The sequence below is a fragment of the Podarcis cretensis genome, assembly GCF_951804945.1.
Source record: "Podarcis cretensis genome assembly, chromosome: 1".
In the NCBI taxonomy this organism is placed as follows: domain Eukaryota; kingdom Metazoa; phylum Chordata; class Lepidosauria; order Squamata; family Lacertidae; genus Podarcis; species Podarcis cretensis.
Window position 1 is genome coordinate 137,775,153 of NC_137170.1, and position 13,093 is coordinate 137,788,245.

At 44.2% G+C, this 13,093-nt stretch overlaps 1 protein-coding gene across 8 annotated transcripts in view; it reads left to right on the top strand.

Annotated features, from left to right (window-relative positions):
* FN1 (fibronectin 1) overlaps positions 1-9,857 on the top strand; it is a 75,061-nt gene extending 65,204 nt beyond the window's left edge. For 4 of the 8 annotated variants that reach the window (XM_079975065.1, XM_079975067.1, XM_079975068.1 and 1 more), the window contains 7 exons: positions 1,203-1,642; positions 3,119-3,257; positions 3,849-4,013; positions 5,632-5,757; positions 7,559-7,665; positions 8,379-8,489; positions 9,106-9,857. In XM_079975065.1, coding sequence (XP_079831191.1) covers positions 1,203-1,642; positions 3,119-3,257; positions 3,849-4,013; positions 5,632-5,757; positions 7,559-7,665; positions 8,379-8,489; positions 9,106-9,183 — 1,166 coding nt within the window. In that variant the 3' untranslated portion in view covers positions 9,184-9,857. The remainder of the gene's footprint in view (positions 1-1,202; positions 1,643-3,118; positions 3,258-3,848; positions 4,014-5,631; positions 5,758-7,558; positions 7,666-8,378; positions 8,490-9,105) is intronic. The other 4 variants (XM_079975066.1, XM_079975070.1, XM_079975071.1 and 1 more) reach the window with 1 other exon arrangement.
* Positions 9,858-13,093: the final 3,236 nt, after the last annotated feature.

The window sequence follows — 13,093 nt, forward strand, 5'->3', positions numbered from 1 at the left end:
TGCTTAAAATTTCCTTTATATATCTGGACACAAGTGGAGACACTCATCAATTTGTATATATATATTCAGATAAGTTGGTAATCCTGACCTGCAAAGTACTAATGCAGTTTAATAGATTTGGCTGCAGTTGACAAACCTCCTTTCACTTTTTGTCTTTCCTGTTTCCTACTTTTAAGATGGTTGATTTAATATTGTTGCTTACCTCTGAATCTGTTAGAAACTGAGGGTACACTCCAATCCAAATTAAACATGTCTGCTCAGAATTAAGCTTCACAACATTCAATAGTATATGGGGTTGCATCCTCAACATTTAATTTGATTGGTGAGAGGTAAGCACTTGCTTAACTCTCCTTAATTGTAAATCAGTGGAACCTACAAATGCTTGATTTGATCTGGATTGTAAACCATCTAGCTTTTTATAGATTCAAAAGGAGAAATCTATATTGCCTAGTAGATATCAGCTGATGCATGCGGGTCTGAGTGACTTGTTCATACATTATTAAGACACAAGAGTTGCTTTTTCTCAGAAGAAAGGGAGTCAAGAGCTTCAGTCATGGATGATTGACATAACTCTGTTAGTTTCAAACCAGATTCACCTTTGAAGTGGGTGGTAAGTAGTTGTAAAGTAGAGGAGAGTTCAGGTGTTATCAGACTAAACTAAATGATTTTGGAAATAGGTGCAAGGAGTAGTGTAGTATATAATATTCCTTTAGCTGAAATTATGTCAAAGGAACTGAAGATAGTGGTCCCAGGGCATAGTTTGAGGGTACATAATGCAGCCTGATGAGAGTCATGTACACACTTGCCTTCCATGGTGGAAGAGTGGCAGGATAGAAATGTTCTGCCATTCATTCATTCATTCATTCATTCAGCAAAAGATCAATTGTGGCAAGAAGGTTCTTTTGCTTCATAGGGGATCGTCTCAAAGGTACAAAAATTGTCATCACTTTGGCTCATCTTGAGTTCTGTGGGCACATGCTTTTGCCTTCTGGCTGAAGTGCTCTAAGTAGCCTCTGTAGAGAAACTGCATGATGACTTTTCAGGACCATGTAGCACCCTTGAGAATGCTGCTAACGTTTAATTGCTTGAATTGGGCAGTGTTTTATGGAGCAGCTGTTTGGTTTGTTTCATAATGAAAGCAGCGCTTGCTGAAGGGTGCTTGAGAACCTGGCTTTGACTGCTTCTAACCTCTCTTTGGCTAGATGAGCTTCCCCAGCTAGTAACGCTGCCACACTCTGGCCAAGGTGTGTCAGAGAACCTGGATGTGCCCAGCACTGTGGAGAACACGCCTTATCTCACCAACAACCCACATGATAATGGAAATGGTATCCAACTTCCAGGGACTTCTGGTCAGCAGACTATATTGAGCAAGCCAGGCCAACAAGTCATTGTGGAAGTATATGGGTCTCGGACCCCTACAACTGCCACCACCCCAGTGGGGCGTAGGCCACATGTACAGCCTGGAGACCTACCAGACGTGGATGAACATGCTTATTATCCCCACAACCTTCTGCCCAAGAATAATCACACAAGGCTCCAGGAAGCAGTTTCTCAGACAACCATTTCTTGGACGCCCTATTCAGAGACCACTGAATACATTATCTCTTGTCAACCTGTTGGTGCCGAGGAAGAGCCTGTAGAGGTAACTTGGTTTTGTTAATTTCTAAAATGTAGTGGTTGCCATTGTGTTTGTTTAGATAACACCCTCACTGGCACTTTACCAAGTTTCATAGGCAAACTGTCTTCAAGACCCCATTCTCAAGGAATTTGGAATATAATAAAGACAATGATGAAAACAGGGATGGCGTGCTAAAGGTAATGGTTAAATGTACCCATTGAAGTTACACGTACTTTAATCTCAGTTGGATATTACTACTACTATTTAAATTTCTATACCACCCTTCTACTGAAGATCACAGGGCGGTTTACAATATAAAAACACAAAAATACATGTCATAACAAACAAAAACAAACCCCCCCCCCCCCAGTTTAAAAGGCCATAGGTGGTTTAATTGGAGGCCTGGGAGAAGTGGAATGTTTTTGCCTCAAAATATGTAACCAAAGCACCAGGCAAGCCTCCCTGAGGAAAGCGTTCCACAAATGGGGAGCCACGACAGAAAAGGCCCATTCCTGTTTTGCCATTCTCTGGACCTCTCTCAGAGGAGGCGCACAAAAAAGGGCCTTAGATGATGATCACAGGGTCTAGGTTGGTTCATATGGGGAGAGGCAGTCCTTGAGGTTTTGCGGTCCTGAGGATGAAGAAGAAGGAAAGCAGAGAAATGGCATTAATACACATTTAGGGAGGAAATTCCTGGCATAAGGTGCAGTAATGGAAAATAGTAATGGAAAATCATTGCAGGCAGCTAATTAGTCTGCTAGGGTAATGGTAGAGCTACAGGGAACAGAGACTACAGAACAGATAGAAGAAATGAGAGCTAAGATACTGGAGAAATGCTTTTGCTGCTACAGATGGGAATCCATGGTTATGAGGAGGGTTTTTTCTTGGTCTAAGGCAGAAATGAGGAGCCTGTGATTCTCCAGAAGTTGCTGGATTATGACACTTGTCATAACTGACTACTTGCCATGCTGGCTGGAGCTGATAGAAATTGGAGTCCAGCAATATCTGGTGGGGCCACTCAGGTTCCTCATCTCTGTCCTATTGGATAGGAAATGCCTTGTCCAAAACAGGATGGGCTTATCACTCCTGCAAAAAACTGGGACAAATGCTGGTGTGGGAAAGAGACTCACTGTGAGCTCCTCTTTCAACATTACTGGAGCTGCACAGGAAGAAGACTTTGTGGCAGCTCCTCACCATGAAGGTGACATCAAAAAGTGGCCAAGCAGTAAATTGGCTGCTCAAATCTCACCCTGTTCTTGACAACTTGAGTAGATCTAGGTAGCCACATCACTGCATTTGTAAAAGAAGGGGGAAAGGTGCTGGAAAAAGGGAGATTTGTCTCATCTCTATTTGGGTAAAGAGAAGCCATATCCTCATTGGATTGGACCCCAGAACCCTGCTCTCTAGAGAATCAACTTGATATACAGCCATTTCAGAGCCAGTGTCTCATTCTTCAAGAAAGCAAAATTCAACATGTTTATGCATCTTTTCAAATTGTAGCTCAGAGTTCCTGGCACATCGTCAAGTGCTACACTTACTGGTCTTACTAGAGGTGCCACCTACAACATCATAGTGGAAGCAATTAAAAATAGAAAAAGGCACAAAGTCCTTGAAGAGGTGGTCACAGTGGGCAATGTTGGTAAGTAGAAAGCACTTTGGGGGAAGGGCTCTACTCTTCTTTTGTGTAATAACCTTGGTTTAGGATCGCTGATAACTATGGTGTCCTTGTTTGGCTGGATTTCACACTTGTATCACACTAATCCTTCATGGAGTTCAGGATGGCATTCATAGGGGTCTCCGTGCCACATGCCAGTTTAACCTCCCAGGGAAGTTAGTTAGAGAGAAAGTGACCCTGGCCAGCTTCATGGCTGACCGGGGATTTGAACCCTGATCCCCCCACTACTGCACTCTAACCACTGCACCCTTCTAGCTCTCAAACTCCTCTTTCAATTGTGTATATTTCAGCATACATTTCTGCCTGTTCTTTTGCTTCCTCTGAGTTATATATTCAAATAATCTTAGTGGGAAAGGAAGCCTGTTTAAGCAATGAAATCCAGATCATTATCTGGACAAAGATAATTAAGATAGGTTTTTGTGCTATTTATTGCTGCATGGAGACTTCATTCTTACTGGCACCATTTTGACTGCGTGTGTGTGTGTGTGGGGGGGGATTGTTTGCTAAGAAGTACTGCATGTTGTCATACTACTTTTCATTCTGTGTCCTTTCGAGTTCCTGGAACATCAAACCAACCAACAGATGACTCATGTTATGATACATTCACTGGCTCCTTCTACTCTGTTGGGGAGGAATGGGAAAGAATGTCTGAAACTGGATTTAAACTCTGGTGCCAATGTTTAGGCCTTGGCAGTGGACACTTCAGATGTGACTCTTCAAGTGAGTAGCTTCTTGAATTTATTTGGCTCCATTTCTAAAATTTGAGGCAATAAACCCCAAATACCTACACCTCCCCTGTGAGGAATCCCCAGCACAGAACTATACTACATCGCCAACCAAGTGCACCACATAATCCCATACATTCTAGAAGACGAAACAAAACAATGGGTACACCTGGAGAGAGACGTAATCGAAAATCCCCCCCACCATGGCATACCCATTCCTCCCAAACAAATCCCCACAACGCCAAACAGGTTCACACAGACCATGCTTAAAGCATGGAAGGAAGAAGCAGGTAAACTGCCCCTAACCCCATCCCCACTAATCCCCCTGGCTCACCACCCACTATTCCACCACGCAGCACAAAACCTCCAGATAAAAACCTGGCAAGCCAAAGGCTTATACCGCCTAGCAGGCCTCTGCAAAAATAACAAACCCACATTGACAAAAGAAATACAAGACAAACTAGGGAACACCCAAATGCCCTGGTTAACACACCACCATTTTCATTGTGCTGTGATGTTAGACAACCCAGAAAAGGGGATAGCACACATTTGCGTAGCTGGTTGTACAATGGACAGTATAAAAGAATATGTTCTACTGTGTCCAGCACGTTCAAAAAACATCCGCAATGCCTATCGTTTCCGGAGATGTTTAAATATCTGCCCTTAACAAAAGCTGAGGGGAAAACTTTCAGTTGGCCCTGCGTTGGACTGGAATTATTAACTGTGAAATATGACCCTGCTATTTGTTGGATTTAAACCATAAAACATAATCCAGCTAGAGCTGTCATTAATTCTGGTTTACATCAGTTTTTTTTCCAATTAAAGTTCAGTATTTTGTTTGCTGCAGGACTTTAACAGCTGACTACCCTGATGCCAAACGCTTATATTCTTACGTTCCCCCCCCCCCCCCAGATAAAATAAGACACCTAATTGAACACTGCTTCTTCTGTGTGTGCTTCACATTTACAGATACTGACAGCCAAATCAACAACTAAATAAATCCTGATAACTTGAAGACAATTTGATAAAACTTAAATACTATGTCTTGATCATATTGCAAGTTATAGCCCTCATTCCCAGCCTTGTCATATGTATCCTAGCAGCATTAGAGCTTTCTAAAATAATCTTAACTCTCTTAAAAGCCAATTCACTTTCTAAATATGTTCATAATATGTTCCAGGGGCAAAGCACTGCTCAACCCTTAGCAAGATCAAATGCTTCTAGCTCACCCTGGGATAAGTGATGGTTTAAGCAGCCTCACATAGCGATCACAGTAACGAGGAGACCAACAGCAGGTGGATGTGGCTGAATTATTTTTTGGATAGGTGGGGACTGTTACCTGGGAACAATAACAGAGGAATTATTTTTTATGGATACTAAACATGTCTGGCCCCTTTTTACTTCCAAGCTGTGCTTAGCTGCCAGTTGAGTGGATAAGAGCTCTTTTTTCTTGAAATATTGTTCTTTGTAAAGAGCTCCTTCTACAGATCTGAGGCTTTTGTCCATGGGACCCTAAGCCCCAGAATACATCAAGTGACCAACACATTGTCAAACAGGGCTCAGTGTGGATTCAGCGTCACTTTATTGATCTGTCGTTTCTTTGGTTGATTCAGAGTGGTGTCATGACAATGCTGTGAACTATAAGATTGGTGAGAAGTGGGACCGACAAGGAGAGAACGGACAGATGATGAGCTGCACTTGCCTTGGGAATGGAAAGGGAGAATTCAAATGCGAACCTCGTACGTATGGACATTACCTTTCTTGGTGTATAAAACAACATTCCTGCTGCTTGTGCTTGTCCCCAAAATAACCTAGAAGCGAAATCTAGGGTGCTATTCAACTGGGTTTCACTCAGAGTAGATCCATTGAAATTAATGGGCCAAACTTATGGATCTACTCATGAGTTAAGCGTAGTTAAATGCCACCTCTAGTGATTTATTTTTCTGAATTAAAATGAAAAGTTGGGGTCTGATTCCTGTCCTCTAGGACAATTCTTCTTACAGGAATGTTTAACTGACAATCAGGGTGTTCTGCACAGGGTTGTTCATTCTTTATACCACAAAAGGCAAGAAAAATGTGTTCCTGCCATCAGGATTGTTGCGTTCACAAAGTAAAGGAAGGATATTTACTTGAGGCGTTCACAAAATAAAGGAAGGATTGAACTCTGATTAATAATACCCACAGAGGCTTGAACCTGGGAAGGGTGCATATAATCGTCTCTGTGCTTGTCCGTCTGCAGCCCCTGGCCCAAGTAGTTTTTATTCACAAAAGTACTTTTTACAGAGTGTTCGTAAGAACCAATCAGATTTCTTCTGAGCATTTCCACAAACCCACGTGGGGAGAAAGTTACACTACAACACTAATTAGCATGCATATATTTGGGGGTAAATAAGTTGAGAACTGGGACGCAGGTGGCGCTGTGGGTTAAAGCCTCAGCGCCTAGGGCTTGCCGATCGAAAGGTCGGCGGTTCGAATCCCTGTGGCGGGGTGCGCTCCCGCTGCTCGGTCCCAGCGCCTGCCAACCTAGCAGTTCGAAAGCACCTCCGGGTGCAAGTAGATAAATAGGGACCGCTTACCAGCGGGAAGGTAAACGGCGTTTCCGTGTGCGGCTCTGGCTCGCCAGAGCAGCGATGTCACGCTGGCCACGTGACCCGGAAGTGTCTCCGGACAGCGCTGGCCCCTGGCCTCTTAAGTGAGATGGGCGCACAACCCCAGAGTCTGTCAAGACTGGCCCGTACGGGCAGGGGTACCTTTACCTTTTACCTTTTAAGTTGAGAACTACAAAGGGGAGCATCTGGCAACCCCAGAGGTGAGCAATAAACATGATAAGAAGGATGGCCAGAAAGACCGGATCACTGTCACCTTCATGTGAGATCTGTTTCCTGGCTCCAAGATTAACATCTTAAGATAAATATATAAGAAAACTACATCAAAGAAACTTGCCCACTATCTTTATGGCCCAGGATGCCTGCCTGGCGAAGCAACTGGGCTGTGTACGTGACAAGAGAAATGGGCAGTAGAGGAAATGGAACAGGGATGCAGAGGTGTAGATTGATCAAGAATCATATCAAAATAGTTTAAACCCAGTCAGCGCAATGCTTTCATTGCTGACACAGATGGCCTACTCTATATCTGTTATAATTCCTCATAGCAATCCCACCTGATCACTACATCTCTGGATATTTGCACTCCTACAAGGATAAAGTTTCCGCCCGGTTTAGGTGCTCCCTCATACAGGAAAGCACTGGCAACCCATGGCCCTACTGCCAATGCTGGTAGCCATAAATCAACAGTACTCAACTAGGTTTTCTTCCCTCCTCCTCTTTTCCACAGGCTGGCAGGTAGGAGAACACCTGAACAAAATCCTGCCAACCTGTTGATGAATACCACATTGGAGATAACATCCTAAATTGTCTAAAGAATCTTCCTGGTATAGGTTGGCACTGTTAAGGTGGATTTAATACCTGAGATGTTTTGCCCTCTGAGTGGCAAAGTACATACCAATTATTGCTTGTTCCTTGGTTGTTGTTTTTTTTGTAGATGAAGCAACTTGCTATGATGAGGGCAAAATGTACCATGTAGGAGAGCAATGGCAGAAGGAATATCTTGGGGCCATCTGCTCCTGTACTTGCTATGGAGGACAGCAGGTAAGCATTTTCATACCAGTGCTGTGACTTATAACAGGCAGCATGGTGTGTGTGAGAGAGTGGGGGGAGGCAGGGGGGGGGATGTGACAAACTTGCAGAATCTGGACATATTTTGTGGATAATGCCCACTCAGGTTCAGAGTTCATTACATTTTAAGTGACTCTACAGTAACAAGCACTACAAATGAAATAAATGTGACATTATGCATTTTTGCCTGGTTTTACAGGCATGCTCAGTATATGAAGTCTGATTTACCAATACTAATGCCACTTTCAGAACAAGTTCTTTTGCAGCACTGTGGATGAGCTATTTAGAGCTGCCTAGTTGACACAGTACTGTTCCTGTCTCCTAACATGCCTTTCATTCAGATAGCTTTTGTAGTTGTTGAAATATTATTTCCCAAATGATCAGTACATCTGTTCATGCAACTTATTTAAGCCTATACTGAAAACACTTAAAATGACCTTGACCTTAAAACGCTGTTAGGGCTTCTGAGTTCCCATTGACTTAAAATCAGTGAAAATTTACCTGTATGAATGAACCCATGATACCTAGTGAATCAACCTCTCATTTTGACTGGATCTTTTCCCTTAGGATACAAAGGGAAACAATTGTGTATGCCACTTTTCTTCAGGGACAAATTTGAAATTTGATATGTATGACATCTCCCATTCAGAAGCTCATGCTAAAATGTAGTGTTTGTTTATTTAAAGGGCTGGCGTTGTGATAATTGTCGTCGGCCAGGTGCTGCGCTCTCACCTGAAGGTTCTCCTGGTCACACCTATTCACAGTACTCACAGAGACAGCAACAAACTTCAAATACTGTAAGTATAGAAGCCCCATTCATTCAGCACTGCTCACTATCGTTACTAAGAATGCAAATTCCTGATATCTTCCACTATAGACAGGCAACTTCTGTTGACTTCATGGGTCTCCCAGCAGTTTCTAAACTAAGAGACTGATCAGATGCACAGCTTCAGAATCAAGTGCTTCTAGTACAACACCAAAATATTTAGAACATGTTAGTCATCTGCATGGCCAGCCTAAAACAGTTCTAAACCACTTTCATGTGATGACTAATCAAACGTTCCTAGTCTGACTGCCACAGGCTTCCAATTCCCACAATATCCTACGGTAGAATATGGTATGAAACACGACTGGAATGCAGTTTGTGTTGAGAGTGAGTGTGTTTATTGGACCATGTCCAGGTTAGCGGCAGAAGGAAGGGAAACCAATACAGCCATCACTTTGATGAATGCAATGGAACAGGAACATTTCCATTCCCTTCAGCAGAACTGCTGCCCATCCCTCCACCTCACAATTCATCTGTTAAGGGTTTGCATTGTGAAATGTCAACAGATGCAAGTATTTTGGCTGAGCAAGATACTTTCCACCTTCTAGACCTGCTGAGCTGATTTCCTTCCTCCTCCTTTCTTCCAGCAGAATGTTCACTGCCCCATTGAGTGCTTCTACCCTTTGCATCTACAAGCAGAGACGCCAAATCGACGAGGAGACTAACACCAGCCAAGGAAAGTCTTTCTTGCCAAGACCATCCACTCTAGAATGCTGCTAGAGGAAAGCAGGTCTGCTTCGGGTGGCCAGAGTGCCTTTCTCGGCTTTGCTCAACTCACAGCTTCTCCAAGGGAGGCCACTCTTGGAGCGTCTCAAGACTTCTTTTCACAAAGGATAGTTGTATACTGTCTTCTCTTTTGCTCAGTGTTTCAATACCATTCAGTATTTTCCCTGAAGACGACTCATACTAACTCATAATTTGCTCAGCAACCAGTATCCATAAGGGATTAAGGGGAGGGGCTCTCCTGCCATAGGGAATGAATGAAAATCCAAAGTTCTGTGTTCAACTAATTGTGCAGCTACCAATAGGGACTGCAAACCCCATCACTGTGATATCTAAAAATATGCACAGTCCTAATCTTTCTAAATTACCCTAATTTCTTTCCCTAGCGGTATGTTTGTATCTCGTACTGTTATTTATCAACATTGTTCTTCCTTTCCCTGCTCCCTCCCCTCCCCCTCAGTGTTTTTTTAACAGGAAAATATATTAAAGACACTTAGTACACCATTGACAGAGGAATTTGGTATAATTATGATCAGTGATTATTTTTTATACTGTAAGTGCCAAAGCTTTAACTACTGTGGGAGACAACTCTTTTAATAAAAAGATTTACAATCCAGCTGTGTGTCTAGTTGTCTCTTTCTTCTTTGGATTGTGTAGCTCATCCCTGGAACTGGAACATGGAGCTCTTCTACATCCCCCTTCTAGGCACTGAAATACAGGTGCTGTATAGCACCATTGGTGAAAGCGTGGATCTATCACAACATAAAAATACATCTCCTTTATATTTTTTGAGCTTTTCATTTTTCAGAACATCACCAGCCATGTCTCCCCTGCTCATTACCTCCCTCGTTGTAAGATAGATTAGGCTGATAGGTGGCAACTGGCCTAAGGCTACCTAATGAGCTTTGTGGCTGAGTGAAAATTGAAACTGGAATCACTAATTCATACAGCAAAGGAAATTCTCTCTTAGGCTTTATTGCTATAAGACACCTGTCTTGTGAAACAGGTGAAGAAAGCCTACCCTGACTTTATCATGGGGGTGAGGCATCTTTAGCCTACCTTGATGACCTTTTCTCTACTCTTGCCCCATTCTGATCTAGACCATTTGAACTAGTCAGGGGCGGAGGTGATGGTATGGAAAGATTTTGCTTTAGGGCAACAAGAGGGGCTGGTGCCCTACGCCCAGTGATTCCGACCCTATTTTTAAAGCATTTGGCGGGCTGGTGCCCTACGCCCAGTGATTCCGACCCTATTTTTAAAGCATTTGGCAGTGGTACTCCCTGAGATCTTAACCGTCTTCAGTCACAACATGAAACACAAGGCTAAAAACATACAGAACCCAAGACTGCAATGATTACAACAACAAAATGCTAATACTGTAATACAGCTTTTGTTACACAATATGGCTTGCAATACTGTTAATGTTGCTATCATGAAAATTGCTGTTTGCAGTCTTTACTGCAGGCCAGAAGAAGCAGAGTCAGTTGTTAGTGAAGTTAACTTTACTCAAGGCAGCAAACATAAACTCAACAACACTCTGAGTAGGTCTTGCCAGGACTGATTGTCCCCACCTTCTACCCCCTCTAAGGCTCCTCTCTGCCAGATGTTTCCAAGCAGTCGCAAACTGCGTCTGGGCATCTCTAATCTTTGTTCCGGCCTGTGCATCACTCTGCGTGTCCTTGGAGACAAGGGGGGAGGGGAGCTTGTCAGAGTAGATGTATTTGTGATCAAAAATAGTTGAATATATAAATCGTTGAATATAAATCTTTACTTTGTGAAATACATTACAAATACTAACAGGAGAGGCAGGCTTCCTGTCGTCTTCTGCAGCCTCTTGCCTGCCCTCCTCTGCTTCAGCCTCGCTGTCACCAACTTGCCCTGGTCACTAAATCCTGTTGACCCAACAGCATTCCACTCCTTGAACTCTCCGCAGTGCCCCATCACCAGTCCCTGGGCTCTGAGCCTTCCTCTTCTGGGGTTTCTCTTGGTTCCTCAGCTGATGCCTCCCACCACTCTTTGTCACCCAGCCCTTCTCTGACAACAGGAAACTTCCCAGGGGACGGGGAGTATGTTACGGGCCCTGTGTGCATAAGCGAAAGTGGGGAACCCACTGCAGCTTTCCACCCAACAGCTGTTTAAAGGTTTGGTTGATTGGTGGCAGGGATGTTGGGTCCAGAGTGGGAGAGGGAAGCGGTGGGCAGGGAGGGAGACTGTCTTGCCCCTTCCTACCCTTTGCATGGCTGGCGCTGAAGCCACTTTGTGGCTGGACTTCCTCTTTTTCCTCCAAGAGGACAAGTTGTTTTCACTTCTCTTTTTTCTGCCTCATTCAGGGGTAGGCAACATAAGGCCCATAGGCCACAAGCAGCCCACGGGGGTTGTTTAACCGGCCCATGAGCCACCCCCAAACCAGGCCGCCCACTCAACAAGTCCCTATGCACTGCGCTAAACCAGCGCAGCACGGTGTGGGGACTCGCTTCTGCGGCGCCGGAAATCGTATCTGCGCAGACGCTGGAAATCACAGGGATGTGTGCTCAGGTGTGTGCACAATCCAGCCCAGAGAGGGATCTCTGCTGGAGTGAAACGGCCCAGGCAAGGTAAAACTTGCCTGACCCCTGGTCTCATTGTTAGCGTTTTTAGCACGGTTCCATTTGTGGGGGTAGCGGGATTTGTTGGATAGCGTGGGAGGGTCTCAGAGTGAGCACTCTTTAGTCCACCATCTTCCAAGAAGTCCCTGTCATTGAGTGGGAGAGCGTGGCAGCAGTGAGAGCGTCCGCACACCATTTTGGAGCCCTTGGCATCTTTTTTTCTGGACTTTTGGCTCACTGGCATACTCTACAGCCTCTGAGGAGTGTCTCCTTGGGGGTCACAAGGACTTTCCAGCTCTAACCCACCATTTCAGGTTAGAATTGTATTATTTCTTTATTTCACAATGCTGCATGTATGCAGTCACATGTGACTCAATCATGTGAAAGTAAGGGGATGACTTTATTTGCTCCTAGTAAAACTCTCCTAAAAGGCAGTTTATTTTTTAATCAATGCAGGCCACCAGTTCAGTATGTTTGGCACCAAGCTGGTGCCACATGTATTGTCCTGCTTTCCTTTGTGCCACATCAGTGAGGCAGAGAGGGGTCTTTTTGTCTGGGCAGCACAAGATCTCCAGACACCCTGCCAAGGCTTGTGCCCTGGGGAGGTCACTCAGTGCTGCAAATGCAGCCGTTTGACTTCACCCCTGGAGGCACACTCCATTGTCCCTCGAGACAGATGGATGCCAACAGGAGAAACCACCAAGCACATTTTCCTACCTTCATTTGTCATCCAAGGCCAGTTCATACAACCGCATAGTTGCAGGGTCACAAACAGCACGAAGCATTCCTTTTGTAGGCTGCGCCATGTTGAACCTTGCTTTCAGAGAGATTCATTCAAGTCCCACCACCTCCAGTGGAGATTCCCCCCAAGTATGATTACAGAAGTCTTTGTTTTAGCTGTGCACTTCCAAACGAGCAACATGTTAGGCAGCGCTGCTTGAACACAGCACAACTACAGCACAACTTGAAAGGAGCCAAGAGGCAGGGAGGTGAATGCTCTTCGTTCTACTTCACTTGAATACAGCCAACGTAACTTGGGGCTCTAGATTACACCACACCTGTCTAACAAGAGCCTATGAAGGGTTTTTCTCCAGCAGCTGCAGTTCATTCTCATCTACCACTGCATCTCAACTACACTGAGTGTTAGATGAGCTGGACAGCACCATCTCTTCAACACTTGCCATTGGCTAAATTAAAAATTAAAAAGCTTTAGCTCGCCAGCTATTGACTTTGTTTTTGGTACAGAAAGTAAAGTAAAATCAAAAGC